Source organism: Microcaecilia unicolor, chromosome 6 (genome assembly GCF_901765095.1).
Source record: "Microcaecilia unicolor chromosome 6, aMicUni1.1, whole genome shotgun sequence".
Classification (NCBI taxonomy): Eukaryota; Metazoa; Chordata; class Amphibia; order Gymnophiona; family Siphonopidae; genus Microcaecilia; species Microcaecilia unicolor.
Genome location: NC_044036.1, coordinates 225,086,061 through 225,108,304, shown reverse-complemented (window position 1 = coordinate 225,108,304; position 22,244 = coordinate 225,086,061). Strand labels below are relative to the sequence as shown.

At 44.4% G+C, this 22,244-nt stretch overlaps 1 protein-coding gene across 4 annotated transcripts in view; it reads left to right on the top strand.

Annotated features, from left to right (window-relative positions):
* Positions 1 to 19,419, top strand: part of PRPF4 (pre-mRNA processing factor 4) — a 682,089-nt gene extending 662,670 nt beyond the window's left edge. For all 4 annotated transcript variants that reach the window (XM_030206511.1, XM_030206510.1, XM_030206512.1 and 1 more), the window contains 2 exons: positions 17,822 to 17,940; positions 18,717 to 19,419. In XM_030206511.1, the coding sequence (XP_030062371.1) occupies positions 17,822 to 17,940; positions 18,717 to 18,910 (313 nt within the window). In that variant the 3' untranslated portion in view covers positions 18,911 to 19,419. The remainder of the gene's footprint in view (positions 1 to 17,821; positions 17,941 to 18,716) is intronic.
* Positions 19,420 to 22,244: the final 2,825 nt, after the last annotated feature.

Here is a 22,244-nt window from a genome sequence, read left to right as displayed (position 1 = left end):
ACAACCAGTCCCAGAATCTATGACAAGGCAGAATTGGTGTCTTGAGCCTGACCCCAAGTTTCATTAAAACTTGTGGTCCATGGGTCAATTTTAGCAGACACTGGAAAAGGTGCCGGTACTCAGTACCCCCGAGTACCCCCTCAAAAAAAGCCGTGCTTTTACCATAGTTTTAAACTGTTAATAGCCTAAGAACTTTAAAAGTATAGAATGAAGGCTCAAATCTTGTTCTAAAAGATAGTTATTTTCTGTTCTTTGGTTGCTGGAGAGGTAGCACTGCTAATTACCTCAATTAGGTGTTAATTAAGGTGTGAGGAAGTAGAATATTTGCAGAGGTTACTAAGAGGCAGATGCATCAAGCAAACGTTAAAAAATCTAAATCGTTAAAGTCCCTAACGATTTTAAAAAAACGAAGAATGCACCAAAACAACAAGTCACACATGCTCGGATCGGTATTGAAAAGTACAATGTATCAAAGAATCACAATACACCAGTGGCGTAGCCAGACCTGACATTTTGGGTGGGCCCAGAGCTAATATGGGTGGGCATTATGTATACAGGTATGAGTAGTGTTTCATGGGATATTACAATATAATGCCTTAGAGTGCACTTGATGAAGGATAAGTAAATAATCTGCCCAACAGTTGTCCTGTGTCATCATAAACTGCGTACATACTTCATGGAACACCACCATTTTAAAATTTATTTTAAAAATTTCTATCCTGCACGATCCCACAATTCTAGGCAATTACTAGACAAACAGCACTTAAACTTGACCAGACATAAGTCTACTATAATGGCAAACACCTCAACACACATCACAGTATCCTTCAAAATAATTATAGCAATGGCACACATTCATCAAACCTTGCTTTACAACAAACGTAAATGCCTGATTAAACTGTGTTAAAATCATCTTTTTTAAAACTTTAGATAAAAATGGCAAATTGGACACTGGCCTAAAAATATTTGGCAGATCTGTCATAGTCCACAGCTAAGATGTTTCCTCTTACAGTTTTCAACTGAAAAAAAGTGTATTCAGATTCTGATAGGACCTCAGTAATAGCAACATTGTCAAAATCCATTCCCTGTCAGATTCTTTGTGAAGTAACATTAAATCTTATGAAGCTTCTTAGAGCCTATGTAGAAAACCTTAACACCATCAATTCTGAACACACAAATATCAATAACAGTACCTTTAAAAAAGCAGCAGTGAATATACACAACAGCAATATATGTCCCATTGTAAAAGCCAGACAAGTCAGATTGATATAGGTCCCCACACAAAGCACATGCCAAAACACAGGACAACTCTCACCAATTACAGAATAAAAGATCAAAAATTAGAAATTGTCCCGTAGCCCAGCATCAGCCCCCGAGATGCCAATTTACCAAGTTCCAGGCTGGAAATTTTGGGGCTCTCCTGCATTTCTGCCCACTCCATTCTGTTGCATTATGGGACTCGAAGCAATCAATGGGCACTACAAATCCCACACTGTTTTGGGATATAATACTACTACTACTTATCATTTCTATAGCGCTACAAGGCATACGCAGCGCTGCACACCATACACAAAAAAAAGACAGTCCCTGCTCAAAGAGCTTACAATCTAGATATAAGTTCAAAACCAGGACTGCCCCCAAATCTCCAGCCTGGAACTGGATAACTTGGCATCTCTGCAGCCCTGCCCTTGCCTACCCCTTTTCCCATCCTTCCTTGTATCTCAACATCAGTCCTGTCCTTTCCTTCCCCCTTCCCCATCCCCCCATAACTCAGCATCAGCCCTCCTCTACCTACTCCTCATAGTCTGGAAACAGTCCTGCCCTTCCCTCTCTCTTCCCCCATAGTCTAGCATCCCCTCTTCCCTTCCCAATCACCCACCCCTACCCAGAAGACCACCAACAGGAAATATACAGCTTTTCTTTAAACTGAACATTGTGAAGACCACATGCACCCAGAAGCCCATCACCATTAAATATAAAACTGTTTTTTCTTTTCTTTCTTTCTTTCTTTTTTTTTTTTTTTTTTACCTGAGGCCAATGCAGAGAAAGTTTCCTGTAGATTTCAGAGAACCCTACAGCCCCGATCAGTGTGTGCAGTGTGCACGTGGTGCAGTGTTGGGGAGAAGGGGGGGAGTAGACTACTGACTCACTCCTGGTGCCTGGGGCTGGAGGATAATGAGTGCCCAGATTTCCCCAGCTGCTAAGTACAAAGCAGCACTGGTCTCCGACTTCCTGACTTTGCCACAGGTTTGGGTCCTGGGGGTTGACTGAGACATGAGCTGTGCAGGATCCATGATCACACAGCAGGGGCAAACAAACATCAGTGAGTCAGTGAACACTAAAAAGAATTGCTTGCTATTGCAGCAGCCAAGGGAAGCAGAACAGCTGAGCCCATGGAGGTAAGCACCTTAAGAGCACAGCAGGGAGCGAACTAACAAAGACCCCGATGCCGACTCCAGAGTCCAGAGCAGAGCAAAGTAGCAAACACGGCAGTGCAGCAGGAGGGCTGCTACTTTGCTTGCTTGAAGGTCTGTTGTAGCGCTGGTAAATTAAAAAAAAAAATAACACCAGAGCTGCAGGGCTCAGCTCACAAGATTTGTTTCGCTACTTTCTACACATAGCTGACTGAGCTAAGTGATTGGAGCAGCAGCGATGTGATGTGCAAGGCAGCTGGCACCTGATTGGTGATCAGTGAGACTGGGTGGGCCTGAGCCAAAAATGGGTGGGCCTGGGCCCATCCAGGCCCACCCGTAGCTACGCCCCTGCAATACACGTCGGTAATCGGCCCCTAATCATGCGCAGAGCAGCCAAGCGTTATGTTAGCTGCTCTGCGCATGCCACAAACAGTCAAAACAGAAGCACATGGCTCCCAAATCAAAACAAAAATACAAAAAGGGTCGGGAGGGGGCAAAGGCGCTCGTCATGAGCATCCTGTATGGCCGTCCTTGCCCCCCCCCCCCCCCCCGCCCGAGGTCGCCGTTTCCCCCCCCCCCCCCCCCCCCCGCTTCCCCCTGCATTATAAATTAAAAAGCAGAGAGAGTCACGTGGTGGGCTGAGGGAAGAGGTCGCATTCCTTTTCACTCTCGGGTTCTCCCTCCCTCGAACCCTCCACAAACGGGATTGACTTGCTGAAAAACGAAGGAACGTAATCGGAAACAAAATTAAGACACATGGACTCTTATATCATCCGCGAAACTAGAGCGATGACGGGGAAAACAACAAAAAAAGAACCAGAGAAGCAGCGAGGGGTCGGCGAAAACAAGATGGCGCCGAGCCCTGCGTCAGACTCGACGCCAAGGTTCCACCAGGCTCAACTCGAACAGCTCACAGAAGCGGTAAAGTCCGCTTTGGAACCGCAACTAACCCAGATTGCTGAAAGGCTAACAAGCGTAGAAACGAAACTTGGTGAAACAACAAAAAGAACGGGCGAACTTGAAGCACGTGTGTCGGAAGCGGAGGACGCCGCAGTTAGCGCTGTGGCGTCGTTGCAAGAGATACAAAAAGAATTGAAAGCACAGGCAATGAAAATGGATGATCTTGAAAATAGATCTCGAAGATCCAACTTGAGACTTATAGGTATCCCGGAGTCGATACCGGATCGGTCTCTGGCGGAACAATTAGAACGCTGGCTAAAATCAGAATTTGCCCTTTCTGACAGCATGGGCCCACTCTGCCTGGAAAGAGCTCACAGATTGGGGAAAAGACTTAATAATGGAACTCGACCAAGAGCAGTGATTGTTAAAGTACATAATTTTGTACATAAAGAAGAAATTCTAAGGGGAGCACGATTAAAATGGGATTCCTTAAATCTGGATGGAGTCAGTATTAAAGTGTTCCAAGACTATTCTCAGGCGTTACAGGAACGCAGGAAAGCTTTTACCCCGATTTGCAGACAACTTGCAGAGAGGAACCAACGGTTTTTGCTACTATATCCAGCGCAATTAAAAATCAACATGGACGGCACTTGGAGAACCTTTGGCTCTCCAAAAGAAGCTCAAGAAGCACTACAATTCCAGGATCATAAAAACTCTGAACAGGGGGGAAACAACAGTTGAAGAACATAACATAACTCTTTGAGAGCTAGAAACTCAGTAATCTAAAGTTAAGTCTAAGTTGGACGCCAGAACGTTGGTTGAATAGCTAAATGTTGAATAGTAAGTACTATATGAAGTAATTTACAACACTGTGTTTTTCCTGCAGAGAGAGATGAACAAGTTTGAAATATGAGCTACTATATATGGCAAGTGTGGAGGGGGGAGGGAGGAGACCCTACCATCGTTGACTCAGCACACCTGATCTAAGATAAGAGAGGGGAGTGCAAGGTTGGAGTCAAGGGGGACGGGGGGGGAGGGGGGGAAGGGAGGGGGGGGCGGGAGAGAGGGGGGGATGGGAAGGAAAGTAAAGTGCAAGACTTTCTGGGACGCAAATAGAGAACAACACGCTGTTGGACACATAGAAAGGGGAAGGGTAACAGAACAGATCACTGGAGCCATGTGGTTAGATAGGAAGGAACACGGGTGGAGCTGGGCCCCGGGGTTCCTTACTAAAAAAAAATTTCACCGCTACACGACAACTGGACATAGTAATGACTAAGCACAATTTAGTTAGGTTCCTCACTTGGAATGTGGGAGGTATTTCATCCCCAATTAAAAGAACAAAAATTCTAGCAGCCCTTAAAAAACATAGAGCAGATGTAGCCTGCTTGCAGGAAACCCGTCTCAATACAGAAGAACATCAGAAACTGAAGCGGGCGTGGGTAGGAGAAGTCCATGCGATTCCAGCTGAGGGGAGGAGTAAAGGAATAGCTATTCTGATCCGCAAGGGATTAGTGGCCAAATCGGAAGTTATAGAAAGAGATTCTCAGGGGAGATATCTGATGATTCATCTATGGATTCAACATCGAGAATATATGCTGGTAGCACTGTATGGGCCAAATCTATTTGACAAATCATTCTATGAGCGGGTGGCCCGGCGATGTCTCATTCGCAGAGCTATCCCCCTAATTATAATGGGAGACTTTAACCTCGTAGCAGATCCAACATTAGACTGCTCAGCACCTAGACGGGCCAACAGGGGAGGTATGAGATCGAGAGCCCTTCCACAATTCATGCAATCACTAAATTTGGTGGATACGTGGCGGACTCTTCATCCAGACTCACGAGACTATACTCATTTGTCACGGGCACATGGCAGCTGGTCAAGGATAGATTACATTCTTGTAGATCAAAACATGTTTCATATGGTAGCAGACGCAGTAATAGGGCCAGAAGAGGTCTCAGATCACGCGATGACATGGATAGACTTGACAGATCCAGAATTATCTGGAGTCGGGGCGGGTTGGCGCTTTCCAACATACTTAGCCGCAGACACTGAATTTAAACAATATATACAAGATAGCTGGGAGGAATATGAAAAATTTAATGCAGCCCACAAAAGCCAGCCATCCTTGTTTTGGCAAGCAGCTAAAGCAGTATTAAGAGGGGCAATTATAGCCTTCACAGCTAAAAGAGAAAGGCGAACCACTAGAGCAATCACCAACCTAGAAAAAAGACTCCAAAAAGCAAAGCGTAGGTACATTAATAATCCCAATACATTCTTCAAAGAGCAAATGCAGTCAGCAAGAATAGCGTTAGATTCCCTCCTACAGGACCGAGCCTCTAGGGCATTAATACGTAGGAAATATCGGTTACAACGCTTTGGGAACAAATCGGGAGGCATGTTAGCACGCGTAATAAAAACTTGGGGAGGAAGCAGAGTAATAATGGCGGTCAAGGACAAGGAGGGCCATATTCAAAACCAAAGAGACAAGGTAGCGAAGGTGTTTCGAGATTTTTATCAAGACTTATACTCTACGCCAATGCCCCACTCTACAGACTCTATTAATCAATATCTAGAGCGGGCAGGGCTAACCAAGCTAGGAGAGATAGAGTTAGAGGAACTTAATTCACCAATAACAGGGAAGGAACTACAGGATATAATTAAAACGTTGCCTAAACACTCGGCTCCGGGGCCTGATGGGTTCTCTAGTGCATTCTACCAAATGTTAAACCAGCAAATAATAAGACCTCTTCTCTCATATTATGAAGAGGTGGTGGAACTGGGAGAATTCCAAATTTATGCTAATGAAGCGTTAATCACATTACTTTTAAAGCCAGGAAGAAAAGAAACTCAGGCAGACTCCTATAGGCCCATATCACTAATCAATGTGGATACAAAAATCATGGCCAAGCTTATAGCGAACAGAATTCAGAGAGTGTTACCGACATTAATAGAACCAGAGCAAGTGGGTTTTGTACGAAATAGGCACTCCGCAGTAAATGTGAGGCGCCTACTCATGGCAATGGGACAATGTAGTTGTACAGAAACAAAGGCAATCTTGGTGAGTCTGGATGCTGAGAAGGCGTTCGACAGAGTGGAATGGGAGTACATGTTTGCAGTGCTACAACACATAGGTGTCAAGGGATGGGCATATCAGGCGATTCAATCATTATACTCGGGCCCCACAGCTGCAGTACTGATCAATGGTTTAAGAACAACTCAATTTTCTATAGCAAGGGGCACGAGGCAGGGCTGTCCATTATCTCCAGCCCTCTTCCTCCTTTCGATAGAACCCCTGCTGAGGAGCCTGAAACGAGAAAGGGAGATAGCTGGGGTAGTGGTAGGGGGAGAGACTGTGAAAGCGTTAGCGTTTGCAGACGACTTATTGATAATGACCTCTAATCCAACAACGTCACTGAGTGTGCTGATAAGCAGGGTCTCCCAATTTGGTAAACTATCAGGCTTTAAAGTCAATCTAGAGAAATCTAGTGTTATGCACATCCAGACCAGCCCCGATGATATGCAGAGATTTAAATTCCCATTACGCAGAGCGGCAGGAACCATCAGATATCTGGGGGTGCAGATCCCGAGCGACTTGTCCCAACTCTATAATCTGAATATTCAAAAACTGCTGACTGAAACAGCAACAAGGCTGGGTCATTGGCAGGGGCTACCTCTCTCTCTCGCAGGACGCATAGCGTTGTATAACATGATGATAGTCCCACGCTGGCTGTATATCTTTCAAGTTTTGCCATTGTACCTTTCTAGTAAAGATGAAAAGCAGTTGAATGCAATGTTAAGAAAATACCTCTGGCAGGGGAGAAGACCTCGACTGCCTCAGACAGTGATGGAGATACCAAAAGAATATGGGGGAATGGGAGTGCTGAGCATGCGGCATATGACGGTGGCCTGTGCAATGAGACACATCAATGACTGGTTCCGTAACACATCAGATTTTTCAGCGACTCAAATGGAGAAAAACTTATTAAAACCCCTTCACTTTAGTAGTGCCCTTCATGGTTTGGGTAAGAGAGCATTCCCAGTTTTGACGGCCACTAACATTCTACAGACTGCGCAAAAAACCTGGAAGTGGATTTGCAGAATGCATCAATTCTCTTATAAAACTACTCCATACTTGACATTGAAGGGGAATCCAGACTTCCCTCCAGGAGATTTATACACGATGTTTAAACGCTGGGAAGACCAAGGAATAATTTATCTTCAACAAATACTAACAGAGGAAGGGAAACTAAAATCACCTACAGATCTTCAAAAGTCAAAGCTGATAACTCCGAAAGATTATTTTCACTATTGGCAGTTACAACATTATGTGTCTAGCCTGGAATGGGAAGACCTAACAGAAGATGTCCAAGTGGAAGTGGCGGAGGCATTCTCATTCAACTCTCAACAGAAAGTACCTTTGAAATACCATCACAGACACATCAAAGATCATAAACTGGAATTGGACTATGATAAATACGCTGGGGAATGGGAGATTGACTTGAATATTACAGTAACGTCTGACATGTTCAAAAGACATGTCCTGACAATCCAGCGATCCTCCTTACTATCAGCACATTGGGAGATGCAATATCGATTTGCCCTCAGACTACACATTCCCCCACGGCGAGCGTTTCACATGGGAGCCTCCCCAGATGGAGAATGCCCCAAGTGTGGGAAGGAGGGAGCGACTTTGGGGCATATGTTCTGGCGTTGTGCACAGGTGGAGGAATTTTGGAAGATCATTTTGAGACAAGTCTCTAAATTGTGGGCTATAGATTGGCGATATTCCCCGTTGCTGCTATTTGGTAATCCTGAGGTGACAGCCCCGGTTCCGGGAGGCTGCATTGCATTCATAAACCGGGCCATAGTCATAGCGAAGGCATCAATTCTTGTAGATTGGCTTTCTCCAGATGGTCCCTCAGTACAGGTGTGGAGAATGAAAATGGTGGCTTTAATGCGTTTGGAAAGACAGATGTGTCAAGGCAAGCCAGAATCAGACTTGCAGCAATTCTTAAAGAAATGGAACCCATTTATACAGACATTACCACATGCTTCAAAGAGTTACCTGTTGAACTTCTAGTGACAACAGCTTGTATTCAGACTGTCTGAAAATATCCTAGATTTTGAAGGGAAGGGAGGGTAGGGAGGGAGGGTTTGATAACTAGGAAAGGCAGGAGAAAGGGGTTAACTACGGATTAAAGAGTTACACTATGGTTCATGGTGGAAAGTGAAGCGAAACTTGATAATTCCACGATATAAGATTGTTTATTACTATACGTTCTGAAATAGTATGTGTGGTCTCTGTTAATATCAACTACAACGAGTTAAATATAAACAGATTTAAAGCAGAGGGATAAGAAACGGGGTTGGGGTGTCTGGGGATAAAAAGAAATTTCATTGACTGTGAAGTGCTGACTGATGTTCTTGTACTAGATTAGTGTTCAAGTTGATGTTTTTGGTTTATATGTATTGAACTTTCAGTAAATAAAAAAAGATTTAAATATAAATTAAAAAGCAAAACATAGCGTTAGCAGCCCCGGCCCCCCTCCCTTCCTTACTACTCTGTCTCCCCTCAGCTCCGCCTCCCGACATCCTCTGCCCTGTGCCCCGCCCCTCTTGGGGTCGTCGCTGCCATTCCCCCCCTCCACTGGGCCCCCTCCCTCTTACCGGGCCCGTGCAGCGCCTCTCTCCTCTGTCTGAAGGCGCTGCACGGGCAAGAAGAAAAGCTGATGCACAGCTTCGGTCGCGCATCTCTCTCCTCCTGGGCCTGCCCCCGTCTGACGTTAGTAACCTGCGTAGGTTACTGACGTCAGACGGGGGCAGGCCCAGGAGGAGAGAGACGTGTGTGTGTGCGCGCCTCGGGAAACGTAGACACAGCGGCTTTGGCTTGTTTTGGTTCGGGGCATTTGCACAAACTCTGAGAAGTCGCTTGACGAGCGAGTCCCCTTTTCATTCCCCCCCATGTTTTTCTTTCTTTTTTTTGTCAGCCCGGGCTTCCATCCCTTTGGGCTGCAGCTGCTAACGAGGGGGAGCTGGCTGCTATCATTTTCTGTTGAAATGGCACTTTCTTTTCCACTGAGATGAATGGGGTCGCGCACACGCAGTGGGTGTTTTTTTTTTTTTTTTTGGATAGTACTATTGTGGCAGGAGCCGAAGCAGCGGTGGGAGATCCGGACTTGTGGATTTCTGTTCCATGGGGACATTTTGAAAGCTTATTTAAGAAATATTTTTGAACTCCTTGGGGCTGATAGAGGCTTCTGTTTATGGATTGTGCCTTTCAGTTTCCTTTTGACCAATCACAGCGCTTTTAGCTCTGCTAATGCACTGGGATTGGCTCAGAGTTTGTTTGTTTTTTCACTTTACGATTTTTCCTGGCACAGAGCTGTCCTAACGAGAGGTACAGACCTCTCGTTAGATTTCCTGCCTTTTTCCTGCGTAAAGGCAATCGGAAAAGGTTAGTGCATCTCGTTTCGATGGGGTTTGTACACAAATTGCTCATCTGCATTCCGTTTTCGTTAGCTGCTAGCTTCCTCGGTAAAAGCCCTTTGATGCATGCAACGGATCAAAATTTCCTTGTTGGAGGGTCGTTAAAGGCTCATTAAGGTTTAGTGCATCTGCCTCTAAGAGCAATCTGATTACTGAGTTAGCTTGAAATGGCCTGTTTGAAGCAGTCTCCTTAGATTCAAAACTATATAAAGAGGAAAGGTCCCACTGAACTTTCTTTTTGAGAAGTTCTGAGAGAAGAGGACATGTCTCTGGTAAGTGAACATCATTTACTTTGTGCTTTGGGAACTTAAAGATTGGGGTTTAAAGGAGGAATTGTAGGTTAGTGATAGGCAGAATAAAAATATAAATAAGTAAATTTTATCAACTAATCGCTATACTCCTTTCCCCCTAGTTTTAAAACTTGAGCTTTGTACCACAGTTTTAACAGCCTCTAGCAGGCACTACAGGACCTAGTTTAGGAAAGCTGGCAAATTGGGCAATGCTATAATAATTGTGATTTCAATTACCCTGATACTGACCAGATAAATGTTACGTCAGGGAGTGCTAGGGAGATAAAATTTCTAGATGTAATAAAGACCGCTTCTTGGAGCAGCTGGTCCAGGAACCGACGATTCAAGGCATAGTGTGAGAGGTGGCGGTGTTGGTTCTCCTGGGAAACAGTGATCATAACATGATCAAGTTTCAGCTATCTGGGATGAACCTGCAACAGAAATCTACTGTAGCTGCATTTAATTTTCGAAAGGGTGACTATAATAAAATGAGGAAAATGTTTAATAAGAAACTGAAAGGATCGGCTGCAAAGGTTAGGACAGTAAATCAGGCATGTACGTTATTCAAAAATACCATCTTGGATGCCCAGTCCAGATGCATTGCACATATTTGCAAAGGTGGAAAAAAGAGAAAACATCAGCCTGCATGGTTAAAAGGTGACGTAAAGAGGCCATTACAGCCAAAAACTTGTCCTTCAAAGAATGGAAAAAGGACTCAAACGAAGAAAATAAGAAGCAACATAAGCACTGGCAAGTACGAAGGCTAATAGAGAATATGAAAAGAATCTTCCTGCAGAGGCTAAAACTCACAGTAACAACTCTTTCAAGTACATCAGAAGCAGGAAATCTGTGAGGGAATCCATAGGACCTTTAGATCATGAAGGCGCAAAAGGGGCACTTAGGGAGGACAGGGCCATAGCGGAGAAACTGAATGAATTCTTTGCTTCTCTCTTTACGGAAGAAGATGTAAGAGGTCTGCCTGTACCGGATATGGTTTTTAAGGATGATGATGCAGAGGAATTGAAAGAAATCTTGGTGAACCTGGAAGATGTACTGAGTCAAATTGACATAGAGTAGTAAATCATCTGGACCGGATGAAATTGCTGATCTGCTGTTAGCAATATGTAACTTGTCGTTAAAATTGTCTATAGTACCTGAAGATAGGAGGGTAATGCCGATTTTTTTTAAAGGGTTCTAGGGGTGATCCGGGTGACAACTGTGCTGGGCAAAATAGTGGAAACCATTATAAAGAATAAGATTGTAGAACATGTAGACAAACATGGTTTAATGGGACAGAGTCAGCATGGGCTCAGCCGAGGGAAGTCATGCCTCACCAATTTGCTTCATTTCTTTAAAGGTGTGAATAAGCATGTGGATAAAGATGAGCCAGTTGATGTAGTATATCTAGATTTTACGAAAGCTTTTGGTAAAGTTCCTCATGAGAGACTCCTGAGAAAATTAGAGTCATGGGATAGGAGGCAAGGTTCTGGTGTGTGGATTAGGAATTGGTTATTGGACAGAAAACAGAGGGTAGAGTTAAATGGTCATTTCTCTCAATGTAGGAGAGTGGATTGCCATTGGAATCTGTGCTGGGATCGGTGCTATTTAACATATTTATAAATGACTAGTAAAAAAGCCCCATTTCTGATGCAAATGAAACGGGGGCTAGCAATGTTTTCTTTTGTGTGCATGTGGGAGTGTGTGTGTCCCTGCCCTCTGGCCTCTCTCCCCTCCCCCCTCTGTCCTTCACTGTTACAGAGCCAGCGATTTGATTTCGTGCTCTGCTGTTTTCCTTCACTGACTGTGTTACAGAGAGGGTGGGGCAGACACTCATAGGGAAACCGGATATCTCGCCCCCTTCACACTTCCGGCTGGAGGCTTCATAGAACGTTGGTGTTGCTTTTTATATAGAGAGATATGGAAATCGGAATGACGAGTGAGGTGATTAAATTTGCAGATGACACAAAACTATTCAAGGTTGTTAATACACGTGCAGGCTGTGAATTATTTCAGGAAGATCTGAGGAAATTGGAAGACTGGGTGTCCAAATGGCAGATGAAATTTAATGTGGACAAATGCAAGGTGATGCATATTGGAAAGGATAATCCGAATCACAATTACCTGATGCTGGGGTCCACCTTGGGGGTCAGTGCTCAAGAAAATTATCTGGGTGTCGTTGTAGATAATATGCTCGTGCAGCGGTGGCCAAAAAGGCAAACAGGATGCTAGGAATTATTAGGAAAGGGATGGTGAATAAGACCGAGAATACTATAATGCCTTTGTATCGCTCCATGGTGCGTCCGCACCTTAAGAGTATTGCATTCAGTTCTGGTTGCTGTATCTCAAAAAAAGATATAGCGAAATTAGAAAAGATTCAAAGAAGAGCAACTAAAATGATAAAGGGGATGGAACTCCTCTCATATGAGGAAAGGCTAAAGAGGTTAGGGCTCTTCAACTTGGAAAAAGAGACAGATGAGGGGAGATATGATTGAGGTCCACAAAATCCTGAGTGGTGTAGAATGAGTAGAAGTAAATTGATGTTTCACTCATTCCAAAAGTACAAAGACTATGGGACACTCAAGGAAGTTACATGAAAATACTTTTAAAACAAATAGGAGGATATATTTTTTCACTCAACGAATAGTTAAGCTCAGGAACTCTTTGCCAGAGGAGGTGGTAACACCAGTTAGCGTATCTGGTTTTAAAAAATGGACAAATTCCTGGATGAAAAGTCCATAGTCTGCTATTGAGACAGACATGGGAAGCAACTGCTTGCCCTGGGATTTGTAGTATGGAATGTTGCCACGATTTGGGTTTCTGCCTGGCTTGGCCACTGTTTGGAAAACAGAATACTAGGCTAGATGGACCATTGGTCTGACCCAGTATGGCTACTCTTATGTTCTTATGTTATATTCTTATGCCTTTGATAATGGAATCCCCTAGCAGCAACAGTTTTCTAGTATGAGATTCTTTGTCAGTGCTCTGGGGGTGTCTTTTCTGTTGGGACATCTTCATTTCTTTTTCTTCCATCTCTGTTCTATTTTCTGAAGCATCACAGTTCTGTAATGGAGCAAAACAATTCTGTAAGGTCAGCATCCACGGGGGTGGATGCTTCTGTGCCACATGTTGTAGTCTGCCTGAGACTGCTGTGATCCATCTGTTCTTAGGTGGTTGTATTCTTTGAGGCAGTGGTGATTAATTTGTATGATGTTGTACACTGATAGAAGCTGCTTTAATTGCATCCAATTCCTGCTTTAGTTTGCAGAAATTCTGTTTTATAGTAGCAAGCTGTGGACAGATAGGCCAAGCCTTAAGCCTCCAGATGGGTGTGCCTTGGAACTAGAGCACTACGATTATTACACAGAATAAAAGTCATCTTGATTGGTTGGAATGGGTATGAACAGGTGTACTTTGATAGGGTTAGCAGTCTGCAAGATTGCCTGTGTATGACTGAGGAGTAATGTTAATGATTTTTGGGTTGTCTATATATGAGTAGAGAACCCTGGGGAGGGTGGGTGAGTCAGCCAAATCTTCTATTAAAAACATTCTCTAGGAGGGACAAGCAATGACACAGTTTGCTAAAACAATCAAATTCAGTCTACTAACCTACAAATGCACTCGATCTGCAGCCCCTCCTTACCTTTCTACCCTCATCTCCCCTTACGTTCCTACCCGTAACCTCTGCTCTCAAGACAAATCCCTCCTTTCAGTATCCTTCTCCACCACCGCCAACTCCAGGCTCTGCCCTTTCTGCCTCGCCTCAATCCATGCTTGGAATAAACTCCCTGAGCCCATACGCCAGGCCCCCTCCCTGCCCATCTTCAAATCCTTACTCAAAGCCCACCTCTTCAGTGTCGCCTTCGGCACCTAACCACTATACCTCTATTCAAGAAATCTAGACTGCCCCTTGACATTTCGTCCTTTAGATTGTAGGCCTTTTTTGTTAAACTGTACAGCGCTGCGTAACCCTAGTAGCGCTCTAGAAATGTTAAGTAGTAGTAGTAGTTTGATATAACAATCAAATTCAGCTAGAAACTATTCTCCTGTAAATCTAAATATCCATAATAATTATAGCAGTTTCATCAATGTAAATGCAAATGACAGCCTAAAGCAATTTACAGGACTAGCAATAGAAAATAAACCTGGTAGTATAGTAGCCAAAGTTAGAATTGTTCAGCAAGAGTTAGCAGGGTGAAGGACAACAAACAGTCTGAAAAGCCTATCATCTCTACTATCAGAGCTAGGCAGAAAGGGAGATAATTAATTTGTACTGTGAATCTGTATTGTGGTGTTCTTCTCTGTCTTCTAACACAGACCCCCCCACCCCCCCCCCCCCCCCAAAAAAAAAAAAAAAGACAACACGAAAAACAAAACTAAGTAATAAGAAATAGTCTGGAGAATAGATATATCAGGTAGCTAAACCTGTAGCCAGAAAGTTGAGAAATTAAGAATAAAAAAATCAGAAAACACTTAGCAGTATTATGGTTCAGGTTCAGCACATGGAATCAGAGGCGTAGCTACGGGTGGGCCTGGATGGGCCCAGGCCCACCCAGTTTTGTCTCAGGCCCATCCTCACCTTCTCCCACCCCCTGCCATAGCGCTGCCTCCTCTCCTGCACTTCGCGGTCTCTGTCTCCCACCCTCGCGGCAGCGCTTTCAATTTGCTATCAGCGCTGCCTGCCTGACAGCTGACAGACTCGGCGCGACATCCTCCTGCTCCGGGGCCTTCCCTCTGCCGCGTTGATTCAACTTCCTGTTTACACAGGGTGGATTGCACGCGGCGGAGGGAAGGTCCCGGAGCAGGACGTCATCGCGCTGCGTCTGTCAGCTGTCAGGCAGGCAGCACCGATAGAGCGCTGCCGCGGGGGTGGGAGACGGAGACCATGAAGTGCAGGAGAGGAGGCAGCGCCACGGTGGGAGAAGGTGAGTGGAGGCAGCGCCGATAACTTTAAATGTGCTGCACGCGTGTGTGTGTGGGGGGGGGGTTGTAGTGCCCACCCAAAAATTGTCTTCTGGCTACGCCACTGCATGGAATGCTTCAAAGTAGTCTGTGTTTCCTATGCAGAGCCCAGCCCCCCTCTTGCTTTGCAATGATTATCTCCCAGTGAGTCAGCCAAGTTCTCTCTCAAAAATTTCTGGGAGGGGCAAGCAACAATCAAATTCAGTTTAATACAACAAACAGAAACTAACTTTTCTCCTGTAAAATGTAATTGAGAATTGTATCCAAAGCACTGGCAGGTGTATATTTGGGCACAAATTTGCAACAAACAATACAAAATTGTCTACAGGAGATTTCATCTGAAATTTTGACCCAAATTTGTAACTTGTAAATGTCTCCTGACCTAGGTTTTCAGAGAGCAATTGTAACTTGAGTCCTGTGTGAGGGTCTTCTGGCCAACACCAACCTAGAGTTGTAGCAAAAATATTTTGTTAGAAACTGGCTTGAAAATGTATGAGCAGTCTCTAATATCAGCTCATACCCCATTCCACTGAAGGGAATGTTCGTGACAGTGGCGTAGCCAGACCTGACATTTTGGGTGGGCCCAGAGCTAACATGGGTGGGCACTAGGTGTGAGTAGTGTTTCTTGGGATACTCTAATAATGCCTTAGAGTGCACTTGATGATGGATTTCTAAGTAAACAGTCTGTGCAACAGCTGTCCTGCATTAACACAAACCACATACCTGGTTCATGGAACACCGACATTTTTAAATATAGTGATTTTATCCCATATGTTAAACTTGACCAAATATGACTGCTATAAGGCAAACATGTCAATAGCACATATCCTTCAAACTTTGCTTTGTAAGAAATGCAATGCCTGATTAAGCTGTATTCATAAAACAGGTAAATGCCTGACATCTACAATACTACTTTATCCTAAAGCAAAAAAAATAATAATATATATTTTATTTACAGTTTGTCGTCTCTGGTTTCTGCTTTCCTCATCTTCTTTTCACCGTCTTCCTTCCATCCAGCATCTGTCTTCGCTCTCTCTCTGCCATCCAGTGTCTGCCCTCCCTTCCATCCACTGTCTGCCCTTTCTCTCTGCCCCTTCAATCCACCATTTGCCCTTCCTCTCCCATCCATCCAGGGTCAGCCCTCCCTCTCGTTGCCCCTTCTTTTCAGCCCTCAGTTCCAGCCCCATTATCCCACCTGCCCCTAGTTCCAGTCCCAGCCCCACATGTCCCACCAGTCCCCAGTTTCAGCCCCAGACCCTTTTCTCCCACCAGTCCAGAGCTTCAGCCCCCAGCCACTTCTCCCTGCCCCCTTTTCAGCCCCCAGTCCCCAGTTTCAACCCCAGCACTTTTCTCCCACCAGTCCCGAGCTTCAGCCCCAGCCACTTCTCCCTGTCCCCTTTTCAGCCCCCAGTCCCCACAGTTTCAGCCCCTGCCCCTTTTCAGCCCCCAGTTCTAGAACAAGCCCCCTTATCCCACGTACCCTCCTTTTCAGCCCCCAGTTCCCTTCATCCACATGCATTAGGGTACCCCCTTTTCAGCCCCAGACCCATTCTCCCTCCTGCCCCCTTCTCCCATCTGAGCCCCCCCCTCCCCGACCCAGTCCCCACCTGCCTACCAGCTCCGCCGACGGACACGGCCCTCTTCTTCACCTGGCACCTGACCCAGCCTTAAAAAAAAAAAAAGTCCGTGAAGCGCCTGACGTCTGCTCGGCGCTGCTGCTATAAAGCAAGCAAATCACTTCCCTCATCGCGTTCGCGTCGGCCCTTCCTTCACTGTGTCCCGCGCTCGCGGAAATAGGAAGTTACATCAGGGCAGGGGAAGAAGAGGGTCGTGTCCGTCGGCAGAGCTGGTAGGCAGGTGGGGACTGCGGCGCCAGCGGAGCACCCCCCCCCCCCCCACCTGCTGACACCCGGGACATTGGCTGGGCGGGCCTGGAGGGAAAGTGGCTGGGCCTGGGCCCATCCAGGCCCGCCCATGGCTACACCCCTGGTTCGTGAGCTGATATCACAGCCCCAGCTAATGCCCAGATGCCAAGGAGTGACATTTTCCAGGCTAGTTAATAGCAAAGACTGTGTGCTAATCGTAGTAGCAGGAAAGAGTATATGAGAATGGTCAAGGGACACTAATATTTCTTCAAGAATAAAATAAAAAGCAGATCAAAAAAGAGGATCTTCTTTTAATTGCTAGATGAATAATCTGTTTTTATGCTAGGCCTGTAACTTTGTAATACTTTAATATCCATAGTTATGGATGTGCATATGTCATCATCTTAATCAAATGGACAATCTAAAGAAGGAAGACTTCTATAAGGAGCCAGGCTTCCCTAGTGACTTAATGGCAATGCTGTAGAAGTTCCCAAATTTGGTCCGATTTATGTCTTACACTTACCAGGTTGGCTTTGTTCACTGTCCCTAGGGATGGTCAATTACGCAAGAGTGATGCCTTGTGATTACAGGGTTCTGGAAGGAACTATAGAACATAGCTCCTGCAATGGTTACACTACATATGGGGATGAAGGAAAGGATGTACAATAGAGAAGTAATACCTGGATAGTTCCTGAAGGCATCAGGATCTCTGCCTTGGTTCCAAATTAATTGGAATCCCCAAAAAGCAGGAGAAAACTTCCAGGTTGTCTAAAAGTAGTCTGACAGAGTATCCCTGAATCCTGCTTTATACCGTCTGGCTTATATCTGTTTCTTAGATGCACATTTTAAGTTACCATAAATGTGTGCCTCTCTACTGAAAGTCTACTCCCTGAATTTTAGATATCACATTGCAACAGGAAGTGGGGATAACACAAGTAAAGTGTGGGACCTGCGTATGAGGAAATGTATTTACACTATCCCTGCCCACCAGAACCTTGTGGCAGCCGTCAAATTCCAACGTGAGTATTCCATTTCTTTTTTCAGTGTCAATGTCACACACTCGGCACATGATCTGCTGAGGTGGAGACAGCTCATCTCACTTTGTGGGCAGGAAGATCTAATGGGGCTCTGAGAGAGTTCTAGTTACAGTGAAAGTTGCAGTGAAAGGAGATGGCGTACCAGAGGAGACATATTTTTCCTTCACACTAACTAATATGTTTCTCCTTCACACATGGCAAACAGGGAAATAAAAATCTGTTCCCAGTTGATGACATGTGGGAGAAACTGCCCATTGTGGTTCCAGTGCATTCATGACTAACAGACACGTAGGTTGTATCTTTTAGAGGTTAAAGACCTGACATTTATGCAAGATAATGACTTGTTACATTAAAATAAAAAGCGACATGAAATTAATTAGTATCATTTTTCTAATTTTATTATTTTAGTACATATGTCAGACCAAAGATCCATCAAGCCCAGTATCCTATTTCCCGCAGTGGTCAATTCAAGTCACAAATACCTGGCAGGATCCCAAAAAGTAGATAGATTCCATGTTGCTTGCTCCCAAGGAGAAGAAGTGGTTTTCCCCAGGTCTATTTTAATAACACTTTGTAGACTTTACTTCCAGGAACTTGGCCAAACCTTTTTTAAACACAGCTGCACTAACTGCTTTTACCAAGTGGCACCATTTTCCAAGACACTACAAATAAGTAAATAATGGCACAAATAAAATAAATTACTGATCAAATTTTAAAATTGTTTATCTATTTTATGTTTTTGTTTTTCTTTTGCACAGCTACCATTGGTAGCTTCTTGCTAACTGGCGCATATGACAACACTGCAAATGTCTGGACTCACCCAGGCTGGGCCCCACTGAAAACACTGGCTGGCCATGAGGGCAAAGTCATGGGGCTGGATATCTCGCTGGATGGTGAACTGATAGCCACATGCTCATATGACAGGACCTTCAAACTTTGGATGGCGGAATAGGTGACATGTATGTTGCCCTCAACTGGGTGAAGCTAAATTCCTTGTTCTGCATGTCCCCCAAATTAATACATCTTGCTTTGTCTTCTCTGTGGAACTAGCAGCTTCCATCCATATTACGTAACACAAACTGGTCTGCAAGAACTGGTCTACAAGAACCATTGCATAGCAGTATATTGCTCCAGTATAATTCTCACTTTCCTGGACTACAAGGCTGCCAGGCAGCTGATAACATTGGATGACAAGAAATCCTGTCTATGCTGTGCTTCAGCTGTTCTGTTCAGAGGATTTGAGGTGGGAACCAAGAGCACATAAGCAACTAGAAGGTGCTCATTCATAGAGAGTGAATAGTATTACATCACTGGTGGAATATGCTGTTTGCATATGCTATACTTGTCACACATTATTGCTGGTATACTTATGTGTCCTCTTTCCACAGGCCTTGGGAGTACAAAATATATTGTGATCAGTATGGTTTTTTGCTTTAATACATTAAAGTTTTTGTTTGTTTACATTTAGACTGTCAGAGTCCTGTACATTCCCCATCTTATAAGTGAACTGTCAGTACTAAGAACAAAACTTCTCCATTCTCAGAAAGTTTCAGCATCTTCCCATACTGCTATCAGCTTTCCTTCTGTTTCATATGCTGTAGGGTCTCTACTATGTTACTGCTTTTAAACAATGCCTTTTATAATTAAAAAAAAAAAAACTGTTTCAAATCCACTGTTATGAAATATTTTTGCATACTAAACTACAAAGCTAAATCTGTGCTACACTGGTAACTCATGCAATATATGTAAAAGGAGTATGAGCAATGTTTGAGTGTGTGTAATCTTATCTTTTACATATGTCAGTTTAGAATCATGTAGAAAAGCATTAAGGCCTGAATGCATATTAAGGAAATTAATGTGCACTAACTTCTAAGAAGTCCATTTTATATCTATGGACTTCTTAGCATTTAGCGCATGTTAAGCCCCTAATGCTGCTTGATGAATTCCCCCTTAAGTCACCAAAAATGACACAGTAGTTGGATAGAGCCACTAGCTTTCTAGGAATAGTTAAGATGCAGACTTGCAGGACTGCAAAAGTGCCGTTGTTAGGTTGGGAGAGGCCAAGAGAGAATATCAAACACAGAGATAACTGTTAGTTAATTGGCAAAAGCTTTTGGGAAAATGTTCACGGTATTCTTCCAATTAGGAGCTGAAGAGCTCGGGTGAATGTCTCTGCTTTGCTTCTGTTCCTTTTATTTGAATATCTGTGACATTTGTTCCACATAAATTTGCAGTTCAGCTACTGTTCTTATGAGGCAAGCAAGCACGAACGAACAGGAAACAGATACTAATTACCTATATATTATTAATTCAAGGCTAAGACAAATTATATTGAGACTTCAACTTTGTCCCATGCAGGACGGGCTTATCATATACTTGGTTCCATGTTCTTGTCCTTGACATCTGTACATGATATATTTATTCCCTACACAAGTCACAAGCTGCTTATACCATTCTTTTTTATTTTCTGCTTACATTCTTAATCCTTGATACTCCTCTCTGGATAGGAGGATCCTAGTCTCATAAATGTTCTCAGGGTCTTCAGCATCCCCCCTTTGATCCCACTTGTGCCAATTCTATCCGAAAGGGGTATAGAGATGGATACAGTTTGTACCATCATATTAAATTGTTGCGGAAGGCAACCCTTCAATAATTGATTACATTAAGAGTGAAATAATTTGTTATTCAGACTTCATATCCTCATAAAATACTGCTTGCTCTTATACATTCAGATATACTTGTAAAATTTTAGCTTGTCAAGAGCTTACCTGACCTAAGGAAAGAATTCAGTAAACCCTTCATTTCATAGTAACATAGTAGATGACGGCAGAAAAAGACCTGCACGGTCCATCCAGTCTGCCCAACAAGACAAACTCATATGTGCTACTTTATATGTATACCTGACCTTGATTTGTATCTGCCATTTTCAGGGCACAGACCATAGAAGTCTGCCCAGCACTAGCCCCGCCTCCCAACCACTAGCCCTGCCTCCCACCACCGGCTCTGCCACCCAATCTCCGCAAACCTTCTTGAGGAGCCATTCCTTCTGAACAGGATTTCTTTATGTTTATCCCACGCATGTTTGAATTCCGTTACCGTTTTCATCACCACCACCTCCCGCGGGAGGGCATTCCAAGTATCCACCACTCTCTCCGTGAAAAAATACTTCCTGACATTTTTCTTGAGTCTGCCCTCCTTCAATCTCATTTCATGTCCTCTAGTTCAACTGCCTTCCCTCTGGCAAAGGTTCATTTGCGGATTAATACCTTTCAAATATTTGAACGTCTGTATCATATCACCCTTGTTTCTCCTTTCCTCCAGGGTATACATGTTCAGGTCAGCAAGTCTCTCCTCATTCGTCTTGTAACGCAAATCCCATACCGTTCTCGTAGCTTTTCTTTGCACGGCTTCAATTCTTTTTACATCCTTACCAAGATACGGCCTCCAAAACTGAACACAATACTCCAGGTGGGGCCTCACCAATGAATTATACAGGGGCATTAAAACCTCTTTTCTTCTGCTGGTCACACCTCTCTCTATACAGCCTAGCAACCTTCTAGCTACGGCCACCGCCTTGTCACACTGTTTCATCGCCTTCAGATCCTCAGATACTATCACCCCAAGATCCCTCTCCCCGTCAAACTCTCACCGCCTAACACATACGTCTCCCGTGGATTTCTACTCCCTAAGTGCATCACTTTGCAGTTCTTTGCATTGAATTTTAATTGCCAAACCTTAGACCATTCTTCTAGCTTCCGCAGATCCTTTTTCATGTTTTCCACTCCCCCCCCCCCCCCCCCCCCGGGTGTCCACTCTGTTACAAATCTTAGTATCATCCGCAAGAAGGCAAACTTTACCTTCTAACCCTTCGGCAATGTCATTCACAAATATATTGAACAGAATCGGCCCCAGCACCGATCCCTGAGGTACTCCACTACTCACCTTTCCCTCATCCGAGCAAATTCCATTAACCACCACACTCTGGCGTCTGTCCGTCAACCAGTTCCTAATCCAGTTCACCACGTTGGGTCCTATTTTCAGCCTGTCAAGTTTATTCAAGAGTCTCCTGTGGGGAACCATGTCAAAAGCTCTATAGCACGTCCATGATTCAATTCCCTGGTCACCCAGTCAAAGAATTCAATGAGATTCGTTTGGCATGATTCTCTGCGGCTTCGGGCGGTCACCCCATCGACCCCCAGATACAAACCACTGGCAGCTGCAAGGCCACGCGGTGCCGATGGCCAGCCGGGACAAGCAAGGTGAACGGAATCGATCACTGCGAGCAG